Raw genomic sequence first — 25,187 nt, forward strand, 5'->3', positions numbered from 1 at the left:
TCACCTTCTACAATTGTGCCAAAAGACTGAGGTGAACACTTCAAGCTGTCTTGCTGCTTAGCAGCAGCTGACTGGCGAGGTACTACTGTGAGCGGCGAGACAAACGCCGTCCAAAACGCGCAATAATAGTCAGTCTAAGAACAGCGTCTGAGAGGTACTCAGCAGGTGCACACTATCTCGGTCACGGATGCACATGCACACACACACACACACACACACACACACACACACACACACAGGGATACGACCGCTGGAGATAACTGGCGGTTTTGAAGGGCTTTTATTCTGTTAAACAGATGCATTTTACCTTTACAAACATGTTACCTTCAAGTTGTGTACAAGCAAACTTGTTGTTAGATTATTAGTTTTTATTTTGAAGCTTTCATTCATTAGCGTTGGAGTAAAGAAACAAGCTTCTGCTTTAATGTTAGGTGAACAACGGTTGTGGGCTGTAAAAAGAGCACAATGAAAATGTGGATCTCTGTGGCCTTTTGCAAAATATATACAATCATTGTGATGTTATATCTCCTAGCACACTTAATTTTTTTCACTCATCGTGGAGGCTTGACTAATCTTTGACCGTCTCAAAGATGTCTTTGAAAGGTATTTTCACGCTGAATCATCAGCTCCGTGCTCCACAATTCTCTTCATGTTCATGAGCACTCGCAAGCTGTAATATTGAGCTCCATCAGTTTAATTGGAGGCCTACATGCCTCCTGTGGATATCACCAAAGGGGACTGTTGAATGTGGGAGTCATTATTACTCACACCTGTTCCACATGGCTGTGCCAGTTACATTCAGGGTTGCATTCATAGCCTATGAATTGTGCAAGCAGACATTTTGATAACATTTATAATGACTGCATGACAATTTTAAGGCAGTGGCATTGTGTATGCAGGCTTACTGGGACACCTTCTAAAGAATGGAGCCATCATTGATTCAATTAGTTATCTCTCTACTTCACCTGCTTATGGCGAGTGAAAATGTGAAAAGGGTATTTTCCATGTTCAAAAAGGATGAGGTATCTTGACTTTTGTATGGTTTGAATCTGTGTTGTCAATTACCACGATTTAAAGGTGCAGTCAGCGATTCTAATCCAATACAATTCTTCTTCCAGAATCATTGACTCCAGCTTTAAGGCAAGGCAGTTAAATGGTCCTGCTGTTTCAACCGGATATAGACTTCCTTCCTGCTGTGAATCATCCCCATTCTTTTTGCCCACGTCTTCACTTTATCTTTTACCTGTTCTGCATCCTCATTGTCCGGTGATACAAAACTCACTTTGTTAAGAGTATTTATATTGAGTCAAATGCTGGATTCTCAACTTGATGGAAGTTAGCTGAAGGCACCAAATAGTCAGCAATATATATCCTGATTTACATCGTCGAGTCAACCACGCCTTGGCGACCCATTTAGTACCCATTCTCGTTTAATGAAAGCTACACTTGTTGTAGGAATCTCTTTATTGTTTCTCAATTGAGTCTTGCAGGGATATAATATTTAGGGAGACCATTTGATTTGGACTAGCATTGAAAATATGTTGTGTTGCAAACCCAAGTTTATGCTACTAACACATTTTCTTCAGCAAGATAATCTTTACAAATAAAAACCACGTTTATGATTGTTGGTGGTAATGTTGTTGGTGTAATGTTACTAAAAACAAAAAAAAAGTAAAATTCTAGATAGGGGTATATATTGACGGATTTAATAGAATTGTTGAATAAAAACCAATTAAAAAAACATTGACTTTGAGACAAATGCAGAAATGCTCACAGGTGCAGGTTTGGACTCATTCCTGCACAACCTATTGATACTTGGCCTTAGTTGTCATTCTTAAATTGTTGTATGTCTTGTCACAAAAACAAAAATCAATTAGAAATAAATTGTGATTTTATAGTAATTAGGTCTTAGACCTCCTTCAAACTGGCATGATTCTTTGGACAAAAAAAGCTTTAAAGATTGTCTGCTCACTGGTGCCATACAACTGGACATCAGGCGGGGCGGCATCAGAGCGACTGCCTTGAACAAACAACTTGAGACCAAATTGAATCAGGTGAAACAGATATGTCCTGCAGAGTGAAAATGTGTTCCGCTGGCAAGAGTAGCATTTCCGGTGTGGTTGCCATTTCAGATAAAAGTTCAGATGTCAGAAGATTCAACTACACTGCAAATGTGATTATTTCATCAACTTATATGCACTCCTACACTAGAAACGTTGTCTGCACACTTGAGATATTTGATGAACTGAAATGAGAGGACTATGAATTCCTTCAATCTAGTGTAGATGATCTTATTGGTCAGAATTAACCAGTGCAGACACTTTCCTAATTGTATTACAATTTGTAATCAAATGTTTATATATCTTAACTATATATAGCAAGTATGTTTAAATTCAATAACATGAGAGGAGTTTGGGACTTTTCACTGGTCTTCTTCTGTGAACTAAAGCTGGGAAAATTGCACTTCCATTTCTTCTGAGCATGTGAAATCACCTCCCTGATTTCTCAAAATAGAGAACTAAGAAAAATAGTGTTGCCTTTCAAAATTGTTGTCAATTCAATCCAAACTCCTTTTTCCAATGAAAAATATTTGTAGACTGAGGGGCTGTGCAACTCTGTAAGGCAGGCGGGAGAAAAGCCTGTCTCTGTTCTCATCCTGCTGATGGTACCATGCCTCAACTCACCACATGACTTGTGTATTTCATCCATAAGTTTAATTTCTATTCAATGTTTGTTGGTTTTGGACATTGATTGCTCTAATGTGCCCTTATGCAAATACCGCCCTCAACCCCTCTTGAGCAAATTAGTCATAAATTGTGTTTCCCAAGCACTGACAGAACGGTTTCTGTGCTTTCCTGAATCACTGTGTTTGATTCAGCCATAAATTCCATTGGAAGCATCCGGCATACTTGGCCTCATGGGTCACTGCTTTTGATTTCATTGCCCTAGTAAAAGACACAAGTGCACACAGTGGATTTCCAGATCCTTCGTATCATAATTCCCCCATTACCGTAGAATACACTGGAGCTGTGCTCTAATGGCAGCACATATGGGTCAACCATGTTAACTATCTGTTGTGAGGGTGAAGGTGTGTGGGGGGCGGGGTAGGAGGGACAGAGGGTGGGAGTGGGGGGTATACACACACGTCACCAAGACATAAAGCCTACATCATTTCTAATCCTAAATGAAGTGCATTGAAATAGCAGACGTCGAGAGCGAACGTCACAAAGTGCTTCACAATAAAAGCAACAGACGTAACCATGCTGTGTAGGTTCTGTGATTTGTAGCATTGATTATTGTATGCAGTAAACAAGCTAAACAGAGTGGAACCACTAATGGTTCACAAAAATCCATAAAAGCTGTGTTTGCAATATCATTAAAATGAATTAAAATCAAATTTTTTGCTTTGTCATGTTCAGTGATTATTACAGCTACTGTGCATCTGTACATGAGCACAACCTGTTGTCTGAATAAATCATTGGTGCATTATCAAACATACAGTAACATAGAAAATAAAGTGTGATCATTTTGTGCCTTCAACTGTAAAGCACAGCTTTTTAACCATTGTATATGTTAGGGGATCATTAGTTTACCGTAGCAGCCTTGGTATCAGTCAGGACTAAATGATGCTTGATTCGCCCCCAAATAATTTGCCTCACCCAGATGTATTCTGTATTTCACTCCTATCTGTCTGCATCATATTGTGTAAGTATGTTGGTTGTGTTGATATTAGTACAGATATCTACTGTTGAGATGTAAATAGGAGGCCAATTTATATCTCACTGAAAACTGCATTATTTATCAATACCATATGGAGAGCGAACTAATGCCATTTAAAAAAAATGTTTTATGCAGTGTGATAAAAAAAACAACATATAATTAGATTTAAACATTGCTGTATCTCTTTAATTAAAACAAATATGTAATTATGTTGTATAACTTAACCAAAAGAAATTTCCTTTTCACAAACTCAAATTAAAATGAGATTATGTTGTGTTTTAACAGTAGTATTTCATATGCTGCACTGTTGCAAGAAAGACAGCTGGCCGGTAAAATAAACACATGCTTTTCCGTCCATTCTAATTAAAAACAATTCTTTTGCACAGTTTTTAGAAAGATTTTATCAAGCATACAGGTGCTGGCTAAGGCTGTAGCCCAGCATAGCAGGAGACCTAGTTATTCAGTGAAACAGATGATATCCATTTTCTCTGCATGTGTCTTCAAAGTCTAGGTATATTACTGTCTGCAGGGCGACCGTGCAGGCAATGACTTGCACTAAAGCTACAAGAAGAACAATTCACACATCAACCAAACTCTTTAAGATGAATTTAATTGTGATGTATTATTTCATTTTGGATTAGATTCATTGCTAAAAAAAAAATTGCCCATTAAGTACAGTTGATAGTGGATGCCTGTTCTGTAGAGGTCCCAGACGAGCGGCTGGTTTTGACAGTAACCTGCTATCACATAAATATATTCAGTGCTCTTCTACTTAAACCCCAATCCAATATACCCAATCAGTGGGATTAAGTTTTTTAAATCCTTTATTAAAAAAGTGTCCTTACTGGTGGAAAGCCCAGCTATGAGCTGTGCACCGCCACAAAAATAGAGCTCTTTGTGCTATTTTTCCATCCCTGTGCTCTCTTGGCATATTAACGGTTCTGTTTTTCAGAGACATCCGGTGCTTGTTTATGGATCAACATTTTTCTTTTTGCTGTTGTTTGTGTAGCCACCAATATCTTTGCCAAGACTCTTGGACTCCATTGGTGTGTGACAAGAGACAGGAAAGCTCATTATCAACAATGCCTTCAGTTTCAAGTTTTATGACATAGTAGCGAGCAGATAAAAAAAGCTACCATGGTTACAGAATAAGAAAGCGGCAATATATAAGAATGCAGCTCACTTTCAGAGGAGATTGGCAGCACAGAATAGCAGCATTTCCACTCCTGAAGCATACATTGTCTTGAGTCTGGCTACTCTTTTGTGAGATATTGCTGAGTCAGTGTCAGGTCTCAGCTGCCTTCTGAACAGTTTGTTGAGCGCAGCTTTGCTTGATGGTGAACTCAGTTTGATCCCCATGCCTCCACACGTTTTCCATCCCAAGTCACCATTATCAACCTGAAAAGTAGTATATAAATAGATTTTCACACTGAGCATCACTCAGTGTTATAAATGTATTCTAGTCTCTTTATTAATGGTGGGATCCTATAACACTTATTATAAAAACACATCCATTTGTCTGTCTGTCTGTCCAGTTATCCATCAATTATTCGCTATCATTGCAATGCCCTTACTTGAAATTACTTCACTTATATATTTCGGCCTGATTATCCTCTGAACCATGGACACCATATTGTATCTCATTATTAGTTCTTTCCTATTAGCATATGTTCAGTTTCAATGTTTGTGTGCAGTATTTTGTACTGTAGTATTTAAATGTTTCTTGCTGATTGGAGTGGACATGCTTGCGTGGACTTGGACTCCATCCAGCTAATACACCAGTCGTGGTGCTTTTCTGCTCCTGCCTTTGGCACTGCTGGCTAACTATAAAGCACTGACATGTGCATTGAGCCATCCCGTCTGTCTACTTCCAGGCAGTAGCTCCAACTGCATTGTGTTGAGTTGAGCAAATGATGAGTGGATGACTGGGAATACACCATTATTTCATGTCCTGCCACCATATCAATGTGAATGGATCAATGCACTGCTAATCCACTGCTATTTTAATCAGTTCAGTACAATACCTAATTGCATTGCATCTTCTTCCCAGGCTAAAACTTGAAAGCAATCTATTCCAAATGAAGGCTTTCCACACACTACTCATACATATATTACAGAAAGAATGGAGCTGTATGTGTGTGTTGGTGTGTGTTTGTATATTATATATTCTTTGTAGACACAATGTAAATACTTTGTCTCAATTTTTCTATTTCCAGCCAGGAAGTATGACAGTGGCGAATCTCTTAACATCACCGGCATCACAAGGGACCAGGCTGGAGACTACGAATGCAGCGCTTTAAATGACATCGCCTCTCCTGACACCAAAACAGTAAAAGTCACAGTCAACTGTAAGTATATGTCTTTCTTCTTCCACGCTTCCCTTTTTTTTCCTCGACCCCTCACAGACACATGACAGACATCGGGGCAGTCTTCAATGATACCAGTGTCATGTCCCTGATGGTGCACTTCAATAAAGTACACCTTTTAGAAGTTTGGAAAAGTAAAAAGCGAGAGCAAGAAGTTTCCTTAATATTTAATGTGAGAATTCCCTTTTTGTCTGTGCATGTAGGTGATTAATTCACACTAAGGAAAGGTCTGACTGTTCTAAGCACTATTCCATTATGCAGGTAATGAGTCTTTCAAAAGAGTGAGGAGACAGTAATGAGAAGCCAGGGCATTAATGAATGATACTGGGCTGGATCTGTCGTGGTCACATGGAAATCACCACTCACAAGTATGAGCAGGAATGGGTGCTTGACAATCATTGCCATTCCCTCTCCTTTTAAAAGTGCTCCTTTACTTTGCTGTTATTCATGGAGGTTTTTTTTGCATAGATGCCCTGTGCTAAATCTCACTTTTGGCAAAGCTTATCATGCATTCGGCCTCAAAGATGGAGAGAGAGAGAGGAAGAGTGAAAGAAAAAGCACTCCTGGCCCAGTTACTGAGTCATATCCTGAAAGCTAATCATGCAAGTTTTAGGAAATAGTTATTTTTTCATACAACTTTTCTTCTTCTTTTTTAAGCAACTTTATACCCCCAAATTCTTTAACTGTATTCCCACCTATCAGAGTTCATACACTTTCCTTCTAGCTTTGTTATAAAACCAAGTATTATGGCCGTTATTTGTGTGTAATGCCTGCCTCTAATGAGCTGGGTCTGAGAGGAGTTTTAGATGCCAGTTATTTATAGCTCAACTGAGACGTGGGTTCAAGGATGAAAAGTGCTTTGACAACTGGGAGTGTCGTTCTACTGCAGAACAAAAGCGATATTCACAGTGATTGATAAGGCATGCCATAGTCAAACGCCGTATTTTAAAGCGAGGCGGCGGGGTTATGTGGGTTTTGTATCCAAACTGGGTGAATTGATTAGGAAGACTTTCCTTTGCTGTCAGGAAAAGTCACCACAGCTTGAGCATCGGAGCGATACTGTGGGTGGGAGTACGCTGTAGTCCGTCAAGTGTTAAGGCAGTATGTGCCCGCTGCCCAGAGTTATCTAAAGCTTACAGAGCTACAGAGCTGTTCCTGTCATTGACCAGTTACTCATTCTTTATTATTGGCGTGTACCGCAGAGGAAGAAATGTCCAGATATCTTTTGTGGACTCTTTTAATAATTTTAAATGGTGGGTTGGCTTATGAAAACTGTTTATGATGCCTGTTTAATAGGATGTTTTACATAATCCTTTCGGTATAGGAGAGATTCACTTGCTGAAAATGGATACAAAGGAGGTAACTGTTTAGGCTATAAACTCTTGCATTCCTTCTGCCTCAGTCTAATTGTATCACAGGCCTTTGTTAGAAATGCTTGGATTGATTATAATTTATAAAATATAGACATTTCGGAATACGTTCATCAAAAACAGCAGCAGGAACCTGAGTGAACACTTAAATGACACTTTACATGAAGAGTAAATGTCTCTTGAAAAGCAGTATCTGCAATATCCATATGCTTATTTTTAGAAACTAAGCAAAACAGCATGCCACAATATCAATGAGAATGTATTTTTTTGAGAATCCAATGGGTTTTGAAATGATTTCATGAGCCTGAGGGATAGAAGAATATCATAACCCATGAAGTACCATGTAAATCATTATCTATTAAAAATGGACATTATGTACATGTTTAATCAGACTGACTTGAAAGGTAGCTCAAGTGGAAAGTTATCACACATATAGTACCATGTCTTTCTGACAAGTTTTACTCAAAATATGTCTGCAGTAATAGTTTAGCAGCCTGTATCTCTACTAAGTGTAGAAGCCAAAGCTCTCTCCCAAATAATTCATAAATGTTTCATAATTCCTGACGTCCTGTTTCAGTTGTGGATAACGTGTCGTTCCATAGTCAGACTGTTCTGTCCTCACAAGCCCCTCACACATAAAGGGTCCTGTGTTGTGTTGTGGCTGTTTAGCATTCGAAAACTACGAGACCTGCATAAACAAATCATGTCACTGACATGAAAGCAGCACATGGCAACTTGAAATAGTGTTTCAGCTCTCAACACATTTTGTAAATATGTTTGGTATTTTTCCATGAAAGGTGCCTCATCTTTCCTCCATGGAGACTTGTGACATGTGCTCATTTACAGAGATAAGGAGCAGAATAAATAAATTAAAGATGTCCATTGGAGCGGCTGATATGGCCACAGCAGGCAGAGCTTGAGCCAGCTGGTGGCCACTCTTCACTGCCTCCTCTCCACCCCGGTGCAGCTCTCCCTTAGTGAAAGAAAAGAAAAGCTTTTGGACAATATCCCAATCCACTGTAGTATCATTCATGCTTTACTGTCACACATCAAGCTACGTTCACCGAGCACCCAGGAGCGTGCAGTAGTATTGATGAGGGTCTGGTATGCCAAATACTGAATTAAAATAAAGACGTCACACAGAAACTCAAACAAGAGATAATTACATAGCAAGAAGCAAGAAATCAACGTTATTAAAAAAATATTACTTTGTGCGGGCACATGTTCAGACAGCTGTTTTAATTTGCTGACAGAGTCAGCCAGTGAACTTCATGAAGGTTCTCCTGGGAGATTCTGCACGTGTCCGTTTTACTCCCTCTTCTCAGTCATCAACATACAATCTGAAAGATTTCCAGGCAAATAACCCTTATTAAGTTAGCGCACAGAATGATGGTAGGACATAGGACTAATGGTCTGTTTGCCATATGAACATTCAAGTTTCCTTGGATGCTGTTTTGTAATTATGTAAGATGCTATGATGATGTACATTGACTCTGTCAGAGTTTCAGTATTGCTCCTCTCAGAGAGTCCTTCTTGTTACAGTCTTTCTTAATTGTGTTGGATAAATGTTGAAATACTGTTCACATTCTCAAAGCTCTAGGTGCATGCAGTCAGCACAGCACCGTAGTTTGCCTGCAAAAGCTCAACCAAAACATTTAAGAGAAGAGATGCTTGAAATGTTCCCTGTATGCAGTCTTGATCTATTTGTTTTTAATGGACACTAAATATTTTAAGAACTAATACTATTTTTCTTTGAATGCTAACTGAATGCTATCTATATTTCAACAATACAAGGTTACACATTTGTGTGTGACACACTGCACTCACATTTTTTCAAAATTGTAAAGAAATACATTTGCAAAGTAACATTCTTACGCACAGTAACTAAAAAACGTACAATATGACACAAAAACGGCATTACAAAAAGGAAAATATTGTAAAAACAAGAAAGCTGGCGTGCTACACAAAAGTCTACTGTCGATCCTGTCTAGCGACATGATATTTTCTTTTGAACTGCAATGTAGTGAAATGAAAACATTCCTGCATGCAGCAACTATTCACTGCAATATTCCTCTGTGATGTCATCACAAGCAGCATCCATTGCATCAAGTTGATTTCCAAATCACATACTTAATTATATTTTACTTGTAGTACTTACAAACTAGTACTTACAAAGTCACACTGTTGCATGCAACTTGTTCATAATAAAATCCTCAGTTGGATTCGGCAATGGAGAACATGGCGGACGAAACGCCATCCGCATCATTTGGAATCATTCCCTGATGACATTTGTATGGTGGAAGTTTACACTATACCACAAAATTACAAAAGTTGGCAAGTCATGCCAAACCAAACCTCTGTCATTCAGAAATTAGATCTCTGGAGATAGTGTCCAAAACGTTAGCTCAGATGCTACTGGGAGAGTACTCGCTCTAATCTCAGGTACTGCGTCAGCTATGGTCTGGCATAACCGTGCACACAGACCTGTACTGTAAATATGTATCTGTCATAATGAAGCGAAATCCTTAACACAATACAATGAAATAGGTGTAGCGCACACCTCGGCTTTACCTGTACATACTGGTACCCAGCCCCATCACAGTTTATATCAAATAATACCTTGCAGGGTTGTTTTCTGGCCGTCTGATGTTTTTTCAACACTATCTATTGTGAATATGCTGGCAGAGTCGATATTTTGAAGCTTGCTATTGTCCTCAATGGTTGCATTCTGGATGTCTCGGAGTGTAAGACAATTATTTTCTATCAACATGTTGTTTAGCTGTTGTTGAGGTGTAAAAACTGCTCCACTGCCACCAGCACAAGGTAGTTGCCATACTCTTTCAGTTTGGGATTTCCAAATATTCAATACTATATGCGTATTGTACTGCAATGCTGTCGTGTGCCACACGCCTCATGTATGTCTTACATTACAACATGTGTGTGTCAGACATGCATTGACTTTTGTTCTAATGTTTATTGTTATATTCTTTTATATAATGTAATATTATTTTACTCTATTTTTACTGTGTTTGGATAAATGAAGACTCTGTAGCATGGTTTACATTAGGGCTGTACTCAGAGACCAGCCCCTGTCGTTATGAGGCCATGGTTAATTACATGGTCCACAAACGTGGCCCATATTTTATCTGGTACACTATGTTTTTATACTCCTCTGCCTCTCTTCTTCTATTCTGCTGATCCTAACTACTCTTTCTTCAGCAGAAATATACCCCAGTTCATTGTTTACCTTATTATGTTTGACAAAATCCATAATCATGAATAGCACTTGTCAACTAAATTGACAGAAGACAAGATTGGTTGATGCAAGATTTGAGACACTCCCCATTCATTAGTGAAGTTCAAGTTTCACCTTACAGGCAATTTACCAATTTAGCAGCATTACAAAAAAAAATCCATATTACTGTAATCATATTCCTGACAGATGTTGTCCATTGAATGCGCTATTGTGGACTAGGGGATGACTTTCTAAATAAAATAATTATAATTCATACATGAGTTGGAGAGTACAACTATGCGACTATTAAACAGATCAGTTTTAATCAGCGATATTAATTTAATAGGTAAATTGGTTATTGAAAAATACAGACAAGTACGTTCTCATTTGTTTATGGTGCAAATAAACAACAATCAGAACATATATAACTATAGCAACATATATAACTATAGCAGCAAACAACTGCTATGTTAAGCTATCGAGGAGTAATGAATGAAGCGGCTCTCCTTTTGAGTGTGTTCTAATCACGGCCTCTTCTTGCTTCATTGACATAGCTGTCTGTGCATGCTTTTAGTGCACGTTCATGCATGTGAGTGTTTCCCACGGGCTAGCTAGCGACTAGCGCTGTGCACTGTGCTCGTACGACATTTGATAAAGCGGCCATCAGAGCATCCAGCCTCTGGCTTTTTGAAACACTGTCAGCGCGGTCAACACTTTTGCCGTATAGTTTGCACTGTTAGTAAGTAAGACGTGAGCCAGCGGCTGAGCCGGTGCCACATTGTGAGCCGCTCAGAGGCAAAATAATGCTCCTTTAAAAGAATGAGAAATTGAAATTTGTGCCCAGTGATTTTTAGGTTGGCTCATGTTGTTTTGAAAATGTTCGTTATAATTAGAGAATTTTGCGAAAGCAGTCAGTCATGTCTGCAATTTCTCTCATATCATTCTAATTCGACAGAATAAGACTGAGTGTCACTGACATGGCATGGGCTGAACAACAGTCTAATTAAATACATGTCCAACCAATTTCTCTTTGTTTTCATAACGATTCCTTGTTTTAAGCTAGGAGTATAAGTGACCTTTGGGCTAATTGCAGATTAAGGCTACTAATTAAAATAAGCAAACCAGAGTAATGGAAACAAATTTACGCATGAGCATGTTTGGAGTTTTAATAACACCAGGCAGGTCATAACACTGAGCTTGCCATTTGGCCTTCTGTGATATGATGAGTTAGAGGCAGAAGATTTAGGCATTGTCACTGTGCAGCTACTTCCAAGCGTTAAGTCCAGTTCATGTAACCCCTGTTGGAATTTCACAAAGGCTCAAAAGACTAAATTTATCAGACATCATTAATTAAATGGCTGGCCTGCCCTTGTGTCTAGTCTTTATACATCAGGGGATGAGTGAATGACAACTGAAAACCTCAGTGAGCTAAACCTGAAACATGGCAGTTATCCAGAGGGCGGTGCTGGAATCAGATCGTCTAAAAAAGCCCTGCTTGGCGAAAAGATATTTCAGCAGTGATTTTACCTGATGAAATCTGATCTCTGACCTACTTTTCATATTTACATATTCATCTTCACTGCAGGTGGGTGCCGTTATTGGCTGGAATTCTCACTGCACAGTGTGGCTCAAAGGCATAAATATCACATCTAAGGTGGCTGAGTTGTAGGGATGAATGAGAAGGAAACAACCGTGAAAAACCTCCACCTGGGATGAAAAGCCAATGTTTGATTAATTAATGAAGCCACATTGTTGTTGAATAAAGGGCTTCATTACTAACTGCATACAGATACAACAAATGATAGAAACTGATAATTCCAAAGTGCCTGACCTTCTGTAGTTTAGACAGGTAGAGCTAGCTGTCTGTACTCACTTCTTATGGAATGAGTGACACTGCAGAGTTTCAGCATCATGCTGCACGATGGGATTTGACAGTTTGCACAAACTTTAGTCACACATGGAGAGTACACAGACAGCCAACTGTCTCGTTGTGTTCCATTTATTTAGCTCGTCATTGTTTCAGATGCTTCAACTGTTTGTAACCACGCCAGATGTTCGTTGATCGCCCATGTAATAATCACAAAGCTGCCACGAGTCAATTTGAAGGAAATAAATGTGGAAAGAAGAACAGTTGATACCATGCTAGCATCAAAGATTTGAATTATTAATGCCGAAAAGGAAGATGTTTGTTTTTGGGGAGAGCTGCCTCTATTTAATTTATGTTGACGCAAAATGTTTTTTTATGTGAACCCACTGTAACAGCCACATCTTTGAGAAAATTTAAGTATAATTTAGCGGCATGGTCTTCAGCACACATTTGGACATTTTAAAAGGGCAAGGTAAGAGATTGGCCGCCATTCGATTGCGTGCTCTCAACATGTTGATGCTGAACCTCTTCCTTTCTCACACAAATAGTTGTTTGCTGCTACGATTATGTTCAGAACGTTAAATACAGCTCCTTTAATTCAGTACATCTGACAAGCGAGACTTATTTCATACTTTTTGCTTTGTCGATGCAGGGTTCAGGTTTACAGCAGCACAGGCAGCTTTGCCTCTTCAACATCACTTGTTTTCCTCCATGGCAAGGTTTCAGTTACTTTGCAGAGGGAAGCTGTGCCCTGTAGATGCTTCTGAGTTTGCCAGCCATTTGTACGCCTCCCTCCTCATCCAATGCCCTGCGGCTGTGAATCCTGCTCACCTCTATTCATCATGGCCATGTATAAAAAGAAGAGCACTTCACTTTCTCTCCTTTTTACAGTAATTTACCAACACAACTGTGATCTTTGTTTAATTCATTTAGTTGCTATTATAAGCATGTGTATTAGAAGTGCTTTAAGCAATTACAGCCGTATTGATAGATTTCTCGGCTTGATTGAAATGCAGGGACATACTGTGAATACTTCAAATTCTTTGCATCACCTTGTCTTTTGTTTGCTCCAAGCTCTCCGGAGCCTCCAAAGCTCCCGTCATCTGTGCCTGTTTGGCATTCAAGCCCTGCCCCGTTAGATACACCCACACCGTGGCCCGCTCACTCCCCTGACAGAGCGGTTCAGGGGAGTCATGACCATCTACGATAAATAAGAGGCTAAACCTCTTTACTTGTGATCAGGAGACACATCTTCATGACCCTTCCAGTATTACAATGTCAAGTCATAACAAGAAAGTAAACATTAGTGTAGTTTAAGACATCTTCGCACAGTATTAACTTAACTTAATTGTAGAAGTATCTGTGCCATGTAACATTTACACAGCTGTACACAACATAATTTCGTGTGCGTGCATGTGTGTGCATGCACACGTCCAGACCTGCCTCAGTGCAGAGATTGATCTCACTGGTGGATCAAAGTTAGAATAAATGTTTCATTCAACTGTTTAACAAAATCTATTATTGGGAGGTATTTGAACACCAGGCACAGAGACTCAGTTGAGCATTTGTCGACAGTTTGCACTATCCATTGAAATAATGTGGTTTACAACTCTAAAGAGAAGGCTTCCTAGAATTGTATTCTGATCCAGTCCTAAGTAGAGTTAAAGCCAGTACCCTAGAGCTGTTTGGATGTAAATCCATCTCTCTACATCCCTCCAAAGCTCTCGTCTTGATTGCTATTTGGATTCCTTGGTGCATGCGAGGCATGAATAAGTGAGCGTAATCTTGATCTTCTGCAGAATAAATGTTCTTGCTCGTAGTCTCAACTTCCTCTGTTAGTGTGGTCTGCAATTATTTTTTGTGACTGATCAAAATAACTTGAATGATGTTGACAAAAGACAAACGCCTTAAACATTGCAAGCAAGCATCAAACTCTCTGTCACGTGAATGTTTTGTGTGTTTACACAGCTAGAAGTGACTTAGTGAACTCTCCTGTGTGATTATAGTTCTGTGTGTTCTGGTTGTGGTATATGGACCTGTACTTGTATAGCGCTTTTCTAGTCTTCCGACCACTCAAAGTGCTTTAACACTACATGACATCATTCACACATTCACACCCATTCACACACTGATGGAAGGAGCCACCATGCAAGGTGCCACATCAGCATCAGAAACCATTCATACACATTCATACTCCGTAGGCGCAGCTACGGGAGCAATTTTAGGGTTAAGTGTCTTGCTCAAGGACACATCGACATGGGCTGGCGGCTCAAACCGCCGATCCTCTGATTGAAAGACAATCCCTGCTCACCACTGAGCCACAGTCGGCCACAGTTGTGGTGTGGTCCTCATTAGAGCAACCTCGAAATCTTATACGAATATGTAGCAAGATAGGTGGGCATTTTTGTACCTTGAACCATTTAGTGTTTCACAAAGACAATAGATTGAATCCCTGGTGCTGTCGACTCACGCAGTCCTGCACACTAAGCCGGTTATTTATATGCCTTGCATTGTATAAAAGAAGGAACACAATGTTCCCTCGCTGTTCTGAATAGAAATCTTAATTAATTAATAAATCTTGGCAGCAGAACCATTCCTCATCGACAAAAAACAGGACAATGAAGCCCACAGATGGCAGTGGGGAACAGTGTCTCTGTGTGTAAGCTGATAAGTCATGCACTGATGAGTCCATCTCTTAATTGCAATGAAAACTCATTTTCAAATCTGGCTGAAGAGCTAGGGTTATTAATTGATCTTTTAATTAAAAAGCTTGCGTTCTCTTAGTTCTCTTGGCAAACAATAGTTTGTAGCTAAATAAATCATATTCGGTCCTGAAGCACACCAATTAATCATTAATAGTGACATGAGGATTGCTTAAGGCAAACGACTCGGGGAAGCCTTGTGCATTAAGGTGCAGTGCTCTGTGAACAAACCCTGTCCATTAATATTGGATGGCATGCAGGTTAACCATTTTATTTATCATTAGCGTGCTTGCATTCATACACATTGTCGAGAAGAACAATTGGAGACATTGTCTTTGTTTTGATGACAAGCTCTGCATAACACAAATGTAATGGAAGTCGGTTTATGATCGACCCACAACTGGCTATTTGTCACCCAGCGGGGCCTTACAGCACCCATCTTTCTGCCATGCCTGTGCTATTCCTAGACCGAACCCCTTACTCCCATCTGGTGGAATCACCAAGACGCGAGGCATGATTTACAGCATCACCACAGCACTAAATTACCTGGATTATTGGGCCTTCATGATTTTTAGTGCACTACTTTGCATTACTCTCCAAATCCTGATGGTGTCTTGCGCAATATACGATGATATAGGACGTGCCAGCATGTTGAAATTGGAATTATTGGATTGGACTGGATTTTATGGCTGTGATCTGTCTTAACAGATCCCATTGCCAGGATCTAAATTGGAAAGACTTGATATTATTGATATGCATATGAAAGCAGACTATTCTGGATCACCCACAAAATTATATTGGGTAGATTCTCTGCAACATGTTGCAATAGTTTATTGACTTGAGTAGTTAGAAGGACAAATACTCGGGCTAAAACTACGTATGAATTATGCACATTTGCAGCATAAAACCATAGTCTGTTATAGTTTTATGAGAGGTGCCCTGGATAAGAAAGATGATGATAAATGATCCATATGCCTATGCATAAAGCCAAATCTGTTGAATCAGGGTTTATTTAAAAAGTTACCACTAGTTACACCACTAGTAGGGATGGTCTGATGTTGAACTTAATACATAAACACACACACACACACACACATATATATATATATATATATATATATATATATATATATATATATATATATATATATATATATATATATATTAGGGCTGGGCACGATAACGCGTTAACGCAAGATTAATCTGGCAATCCTCTAACAGCGTTAATTATTTGATCATGCGTTAACTGTATGTTTGGTTTTTTTTGCATGTTTTTTTTTTTTTGCATTGGGAGGGGCTTATCGCTTTAAATCACTCCGTTCATCACTAGTTCAGACCTGGCGTCTTACAGCTCTCTCAGTCCTGCCCGCATGAGGTCAATCAAACATGAAAAATAAATAAATAAGATAAACGGCATGAACACATTACAGCGGCACTGCTTTCACTTTAAAAGCGATTCATGTTGATGCACGCGCTGCTGCAGCCTCACCGAGTGGCAGCTTAACGAAGTGAGTCTGACGTAAAGCATGTATTGTTTTGTAGCTTCTGTTCTCAACGAGCAGCGGTGCTGTCGCGAGCCACCAGCTGCTTCACACGCACTCACAGACGGACAAATACACTACATGAATATGTACCGGCAGGTTCCGCGTCCAGATTGAAAGTTAATCGCGCATGCGCAAAGCTCCTGACCCCGCGGTCTGATCCATGCAGAGCACTTTAAAGCAGCATCACTTCTAGATCTTTACTCTCCTCTCAAAGATGAGAACTTTCCTCACATCACAAGATGTTCAGTGCACTTGTTCAAGACAACACAGGCTGGACTTTTCTCACTGAGGAAGAAAAACTGAACTGAAAAATATGAAAAGCACTTATTGCTTTTGTATAAAGTTAATCAGTTGCTGGTCTTTAACATCTTTAAGGTAAGCAACAGACTGAACATGGACAAAAGAAGGAATGGTTTGTCCCTCACAGGGACCCTTACTACTGAACAGTACCTGTTCAAAAACAAAAAAAGAATATATATATATATATATATATATATATATATATATATACATAGATAGATAGATAGATAGATAGATAGATAGATAGATATATAGATATATAAACTATATAGATATATAAACTATATAGATATATAAAGTATATATGTATGTATGTTAACTTGTTGTTGCTCCAGTGTGCTGTTATATTGTTCTGGTAACATTACTTTAAAATAAAAGCTGCAATACACATAGTTTTTTACTTCATTGTTGAATTTGGCGCATAATGCGATTAATTGCCATTAATTTTTTTCAACTTTGCCCAACCCTAATATATATATATATATATATATATATATATATATATATATATATATATATACATTAGTTAATGATATCTTTGTTTAATGTAATGTTGCTTGACAGAATTTTAACCAACTTTTAATATAAGACAATAATCTAAGGTAATTTTATTTCTTCTCCAACAAGCTACATAAAAGAGCACATTCAGACAGACAGTTTACCAGTGGATTTGTGTTCTCAGTTCAAACATAAAAAGACACGATGTGGCTGTATGAGTGAGGTATTGACACACCTGCCTGGGTCACCATGTTCACTGTCCTAGCGACTGTACAGCGCGTCAACCGGGTCACCCTGGTGCTTTCAGAGGCTTCAGATAATCAATGGCCCTGCACAATGACACCAATAGCGGATTACAAGGATTCTCTAGGCTTCTGTCGGTCCGCAGACTGCATTGATTTTGTCATACTTGTTATTGGCTTATATTTCTGTCCTATAGTGCTGTTACAATGTTCTCTCCTGGTCCCCTTCCTTTTCTTTAAGTATTCTACGGCTCTTCTCTGGGGGGGAATGTCAAATGCTAAACACTCTGATGTTACTTTGATGTGTTAAGCAACACACCAAAATAATCTTGGTTGATAAATAGTAAGAGGAAAACATGTTCTATTTTATTTCGGGAGGATCTCACTTTGCAAGTTGGGATTTAAATAAATACATGTTTGGAGCAAACTGAAGTTTCTGAAGCGAGATTGTAATAATTGATACTTTGAGTATGGGTATTTCATAGATACAGGAATACATTCACACACTCACACACAGCCAGCACATACATCCAGTCAAGGGCTACTAATGCCCGCCAGCTTGGAATCCAGCTTTTCATACAGTGATGTATGAACAGGAAAGGACCGACCATAACCCATCTCTTGATTCACTCTCTCAAGTCCTTCAGATTAGTCAGGCCAGCCTGAGAAGAGAGGAAATGACTGTATAATTGGCACACGTGCATGGGGGAAAAAGCAACATACACTGGTCGTATGGCTTTGCCCGTTAGGAGGCAGAATAGGGTTGGTGGAAGGGCATCCATCATCCATGCACCTCTCCTACATGAACATACGCCACACACAAATATGCACATGTCTGTTTGTGTGATCTTAATTCATCCCACCACATCAATGCAAATTCACAAGTTGGCAATATGTCTTATCTCAAACAAATGCATATGTATGCTATAATTAAGCATGTTGCCAAGTACATGTATCTGAAAATATATAAACTATCTTAATAAGAAGGATTTGACTATTCAAACATATTCATAGGATTAATTTGGCATTGTTGGCAGTTTCGGAAGTTAGATTCCAGTTAATAACAAGGGGTTGTGTGTTGTTCAAGGCTAAATCTGTCCACTCTGAGGTCGTCCGTTAGGAACTTCTCAAAATGCAATTGGAAGTACAAGTTTGCAGGCGTGTAGCCAAGCTGCCCCACTGGATGCAGGCCGCAGCACAGACTGACAGGTCTAGCTTTCATACATGGATGGGCGTTTCACTGCCAGATGCTGGGCAGTTCCTAAGAATATGAACTTATTCCATGTCTCACAGGCATTTTAATCAGAATCTCTATGACTGGCATGAAGTAATTTAGCTTGTATTGTATGTCAGATGACTGTGTATCTGATTGTGTGTGAAGAGCTGTTTTGTTGTTTGACAGGCTGTGGGGAGTCAAGCCAAGTCAACACAATACACAATGTCCGGTTGAGCCCTGTACCTTGTTATGATTGTTTCTCCTTTTTCCTGGTCTCTGTTAATTTTGTAATGGAGAAATGGGAAACCAGTCATGATAATACCAGTGGGCATAAACACAGAAGTTTGCAGTTCAGCACTACCCTGACAATGGAAAAGTTGACAATTATAACATGTTATTCCGCATTTATGTATTATGTGACCATGGGAATTGTAAGAGTGCTGGACTTTTTGGTCCAACCACATGCCGTATTCAACAAAATGCCATTGTAGTAAGTCTATATAACTTCAATTCATCATTTTAATTTCTCTCAAGAATGTTACTAGAAGCAGAGTAAATATTTGAAGTACAAAGGACTGGGCTGCTTTAGAAACCATCCATATGTAAGGCTGCCTTCATGACACTGAAAAGAGATTTACAGCACATTTCAGCACATAAAAGGAGCCTCATTTTGCATTCACAGAACCTGCGTTTGCCATTGAGTCTTTGAACTTCCATTTATCACAATGCAGAGCAATTATTTTCTTTTTCTAGCATCGAGGATGGATGTCCTCTTCCCTTCAGCTCCACCGCTGTAGACTCTGACTGTCGAGTTTACACTATGTAACGTGTGCAATGACCAAGATGTCGGCGGTTCAACAATCCTCCTTCACCTGTGATTCATGTCTTATTACGACTTCAACCTTTTTGTCAGATTGCCTTATGGTGATAATAACACATTTGTTTCTTTTGACTGACCCTCCAACATCTCTCTGTTTTCTCTAGTTGCCCCATCCATCCATGAGATGAAAAGCCATGGAGTTGGTCTGGGACGCACAGCTCTGCTCAGGTGCGAGGCAGCTGCTGTACCTTCTCCAACATTCGAGTGGTACAAGGGGGAGAAAAGGTGAGCCCAGTGTGATTGGAAAAGTTGTCCTTATAAAAACGATTTTTTATTTTTATTCACTGAATTTTTTTACAACATATTAAAAACACATTTTCAATTAATTCATTTGGGAACAGATACTTGCAGTGTTTCCCCTACCGTTATTTTAGGGGGGCGGGGCGCCCCCCCTGTAAGCCCTCCCCCCGCCTCCCTGTAATTTTCTCGATAGCAACAGATCACAAAATGTCATTCACGGTTCTCTTTCCTATAGAACAGGTCTACATCTTGTTCTGTTATTGAACAAACTAAACGACCGTATTGTATTGATTGGATCTAAATGACACCGTGTCATTTATGTGTCTACGTGGTTGCGCGAGTTCCGCCCCCATACACTTGTGCGCATACAGGTGAGCACTGAGCACACCCACTGCAGCGGACTGAGAGTGTCGAAAAATATGTTGCGTGAAAAGTAGACAACTATTTCTGCGTTTTAAAGGCTCCCAGGGAGAAGATGGCAACAGTAGCTGTCCTGTGAGCAGCTCTCTGAACCTGGAGCAGCTCTCTGAACCCAGAGTTGCTTTCCTGCTCCAAGTGAAACGAGCCAAAGTGCTCGTGTCTTGTAGCCAACGATGAGCTGCTGTCCATGTACATTACAAAGTACATGAACAAAAAACTAAGTCATTAATAAATAAATGGAGAAATGCCTGTACTTTCGGGTATGGAAAGCAGCTCACTGAGCCACTAACACTGATACAACCTGATGCTCACATCTACACTGATTCTGGTTTGTCCAAAAAAAATATTTGCTTATCATTTTCCACAATGAGCTATTTAGTAGTAACTAAATATTAATTATTCTTTGCACATATAGAACGTTATTTTCATTGTTCTGAGTGATTGCAATAAAAAAAAAAAAAAGGTCTGATGGAGCAACCTGGTTTAGTTGAAAGTGATTGCAATTTTATTTATTATGTTATCTATAAAAGCACAGATGGAGTCACAAAATGATGTTATTTACAGAAAAAGTTTGAGCACCACTGGTATAAGTGTTTGTGTCGGTGTCATCGTCATGCCCTCCCTGCTCCGCCCCTGGAATTCCTTCTCCTGCTTACAAATCTCAGAGAAGTGACGAGCAAAAAAGAGAGTTTTGCTGTCTGTAAATATAAATTTAAATACATTAGCAAATTGTATTATCAAGTCTATTGTTTCATAGCTGCTCCAGCTGAACTAGACTTAGCACACACAAGAGAAGGGCAAAGGTAAAAGTACACGTTGGGTAAACATCAGCACATCCATTTCAAACAGATCACATCCAGCAGCTGTGGTGCAGCTGCATCCATTAGACAATATTGGCTTAGCCCACCAGTAATAATATAAGTGGAATGGATGCAGTAGGTTTTATAGGTGAAATTAAGTGTTTTAACCCATATAAATATAAAGTGAATAAATCTCTACACTGGGTCTAATAAGTGGCATGAAGTTTAAAAATCCACATTGTGTTTGAAAGCTGACAGTCTGAATTGTTCTGCTTTATATCAGCCACCAAACCTGTTCTAGAAACATGAATACAGTTCACACATTATATGTATTATGTGTTTATTAAAGTTATCAGTGTTTCTAAGGCTGTACTGTGTTTTGCGTTGGACTATAAACTAAAATCTTTTTATGCCGAAGCAGCAATTATCAGCTCATATTTGTTCGTGGAAGTAACTGTGAGGTGTGTTCTTTATTTGTTTGCTTTTTTTTTTACCAAAGTCAATGCAATGTTTGTTCTGCATTCATCTTCTGGAGAGGTCCAACATAAATGTTCCTGCAGGAGTCATTTGCACCTTGTCCTCACCTCGCATCCTAATAAAATGTTTGCTGGCAACCGGCTTAAATCATTCGCGACACATACATCAATCAGTCTAGATTCAAGTGTCAGTTCTTGAATTTCGAAACCAAATTACCCCCATTACTCATCATTTACCCACTCCTTGTGAGCACAATTTCAATCATCAGCTCACACTGTGCTAATTGTAATTATGGGGTGGATTCAATTTATTCAATTGCTAAGGAGGCAAGTTGGCATGATTCTAGTCTTTACTTAATTCAAGGACTTGATCTTTTTGTGACTTCTTACATGGCTAAATGGTGATTTCTTCATTTACTCCTCATTATGAAAAGGACATTACAAGAAATACTTGGGCACAGAAGACGTGTAGCGCATCGCGGCATTAGCACGGTGACTGCTCCGATGCTAATTCACTCTGTATGGAGCGGCTCTGTGTTGACGCAGATATACCATCAGTGCTGCCAGCTCGTCTCTATCGGAAGTCGTGTGACAGTTTTGACAACCACATCTTTCTGTTGACGTGTCAGTGCTTTCATTCCTCAATGGAAGTGGGTGAATGTTTACATGTGCGTATGCAAGGGTGCGGGGTGTCTTTCACTATGACGGAGGGGAGACTTGACTAGTTTGATGTTGAACTAGCGAAGCGGCGAGACTCTTGCAAAAAAAAATTATCAGTGAAATGTGAAATATTTGAGGAGGTCGCAGTGGGAGAGGAAAGAACAGATTGTTGGATATTGCTGGACACGAGGTCACACGTAGAGTTTAAACTCAGAGCCAAGCTCAAAATCCTGGGGAGGGAATTTTAATCTTTACAGGCTGTTAAAGAGCATCATGACTGTAGTGTTATTGCTAGTGTAGCAGTTTAACAATGAATTGATACATGTCACAATTATGAATTAATTCATTCTGAATCATAAACCCATACATTTGTATAAAACGCATGATGGTACGCTGCTTACACAAAAAAAGACATCATTAGTTTAACAAACTCAAATTTAACATTTGATTAAGTTTAGGACGCCACCAAATCCTGGAAAAATAGGGAAAACTTCAAAATTGTATATCCATTAATTAAATCTGAATTTTAGGGTTGCTATGAAGTTACACACAAATTGAGTGATTCAGTTCTTATAACAGAAAATAAATTAATACAGTACATTATAAAATAAACAAAATGACTGGAATGAACAAAGCATAGGATGAAGAATAACAATGAACCACAAATAAATGAAGATAATTCCATGTGATCAGTGACTTATATCATTGACTATGTCGATCATTAAAATTTGTTTCACATCAAACTTAGTTCAAATGATTTATGCACTGTTAAGCAGTTCATGACGCACCAGGGGAAATCGTGAAGCTCCTTTTGTATTAGTTTACATTTCAATTAAATTTAGGTCGAAGATATTTCTATTATTGTATCACCTGACTTACATTTATTTCCCAGAAACATCAAACTCATCCCCATCTGGAAATGTTTTCACCTGGCTCTGATGGGCAGATGAGCGGCTCACCTGGATGCAGTGGCGGCTGTTCCTCTGTGGTATCTCTGCATCTAGAAAGTTGATTGTAGTTCATTGAATCGCATTCTTCCATCTCTCACTCTGTGGCAGTCGGTTCGACTTTCTCTGATATCTTCGGTAGCTGGTTGTCTTTTTTGTTGAGGTTCGACTTGAATCGTTCTTACTCGGCTCCCTCTCTCTCAGCAGGATACCGAGTCATCTTATAAACCCCACCCCCTCGTAACAGCAGGGCAAAGTATCTATGCCAGTTTCAAATTGTTGTTCTCAATAGTTGTTGAAATAAATCTTCAGCTAGTTGGTGCATTGCAGGTCGGCGCTGCACGGCACATTTGAAGGCACCGTATGGTCGCAGTCAACGACAAGAGAGATGTCACGTGCAAGATTGAAATTATCAATCATATGTGTGGTATTTTAGACACCAGGTGGAGGTAGGCACTTCTTCAGGGTCTTGATTACCTGTCCGATTGGATGTCCTCTCAACTTGGAGATGTTTCTGCTCGCATAAAAATATGGTAGACTCAGCCTTCACAGTTTACGGTCCTCTCTTGAGTTTGTGCAGGCGCTGGCATCGAGAGTCGAACACTTCGTGCCCTCTAGGTAATAAATCAGTTCATCAGTAATTATTTTGTCATCCTTCCGAGGATGACATTACCACCAAAGTAAACAATTAAACATTTGCCACTTACACAGCACACATGCAGGGCACAACTGCAACAGGATTTATTATAATCCCCCAGCACCTGCCTACACAACCATGCTCAACGTGTCAAGTGGCATCGAGCTGGTTCATCTCTCGATCATTTCTCTTCCCTCGCAGTCCTTCAGAGCTCCCTCCAAGGCAGAGGTGACATACCAAGGGACAAACAGATCTGTTGAAGAGAAGGATGGAGTACTGTACAATCTGAAGAACCACGAGGACGACAAACATGTGTGCTGTTCTTGAAACTTTGTGTGTGTGTGTGTGAGAAATATAATCTTTATTTTGTGATTGTGCTCTTGTTTTCAGGATTATCAAGGGTCAAGGCATCGACATCAAGAGCCTCAGCTCCAGATCAGTTCTCACAGTGAACAACATGACGGAGGATCGTTACGGGAACTACACATGTGTCGCCGCCAACAAGCTAGGGACGGTTAATGCCAGTGTGCCTCTCATCCGTAAGTTGTTGTTCTTTCTGCTTCTCGCTAACTGGAGTGGTGGAGAGTGAGAGGGCTGGAAGAGTGTTGTGGATGTCAGCTTGGGTTTGTGTTTTCAGTTTTGCTGCATTATTCTTGATTTGGGATAAAAACTAAAGCCCCAGTGCTGCAACTGGGTAGAAATGGTTTCTTATTTTGTGAATGCAGATCGTCTATTGCAGTTGCAAAGTCTGTATGTATGGCTGGGTGTTTGTTGTTGTTTCAAAGTCTACATCTGCATGTGTACTGGACTAAAACACCATCTGAAAACTGCATTTAGCTTCGAGGTAACAGCATCACAGTTACAAAGGCAGCTACACAGGTCAGTTGTGATAAGTTGAAGGTCGATGAGCAGTATGACTCAGTATGAGAGCCAAAGAGGCCAAACTGCTGATGCAGCAGGGATATACTGCAGGTGTGTTTAACATGGTTAAGAAAGTCTTTTTTTGCATTAATTCAGGAACTGAAAAATACTGATCATTTGGTCAACACCCCAAAACTTAGACAGCT

At 39.5% G+C, this 25,187-nt stretch overlaps 1 protein-coding gene across 2 annotated transcripts in view; it reads left to right on the top strand.

Moving 5' to 3' along the window:
* negr1 (neuronal growth regulator 1) overlaps positions 1-25,187 on the top strand; it is a 138,010-nt gene that overhangs the window by 77,382 nt on the left and 35,441 nt on the right. For both annotated transcript variants that reach the window (XM_068591272.1, XM_068591273.1), the window contains exons 4-6: positions 5,937-6,068; positions 20,045-20,165; positions 24,511-24,659. In XM_068591272.1, the coding sequence (XP_068447373.1) occupies positions 5,937-6,068; positions 20,045-20,165; positions 24,511-24,659 (402 nt within the window). The remainder of the gene's footprint in view (positions 1-5,936; positions 6,069-20,044; positions 20,166-24,510; positions 24,660-25,187) is intronic.

This window comes from Clinocottus analis, unplaced genomic scaffold (genome assembly GCF_023055335.1).
Source record: "Clinocottus analis isolate CAN_PGR_092001 unplaced genomic scaffold, fCliAna1.0.p SCAF_25, whole genome shotgun sequence".
Taxonomy (NCBI): Eukaryota; Metazoa; Chordata; class Actinopteri; order Perciformes; family Cottidae; genus Clinocottus; species Clinocottus analis.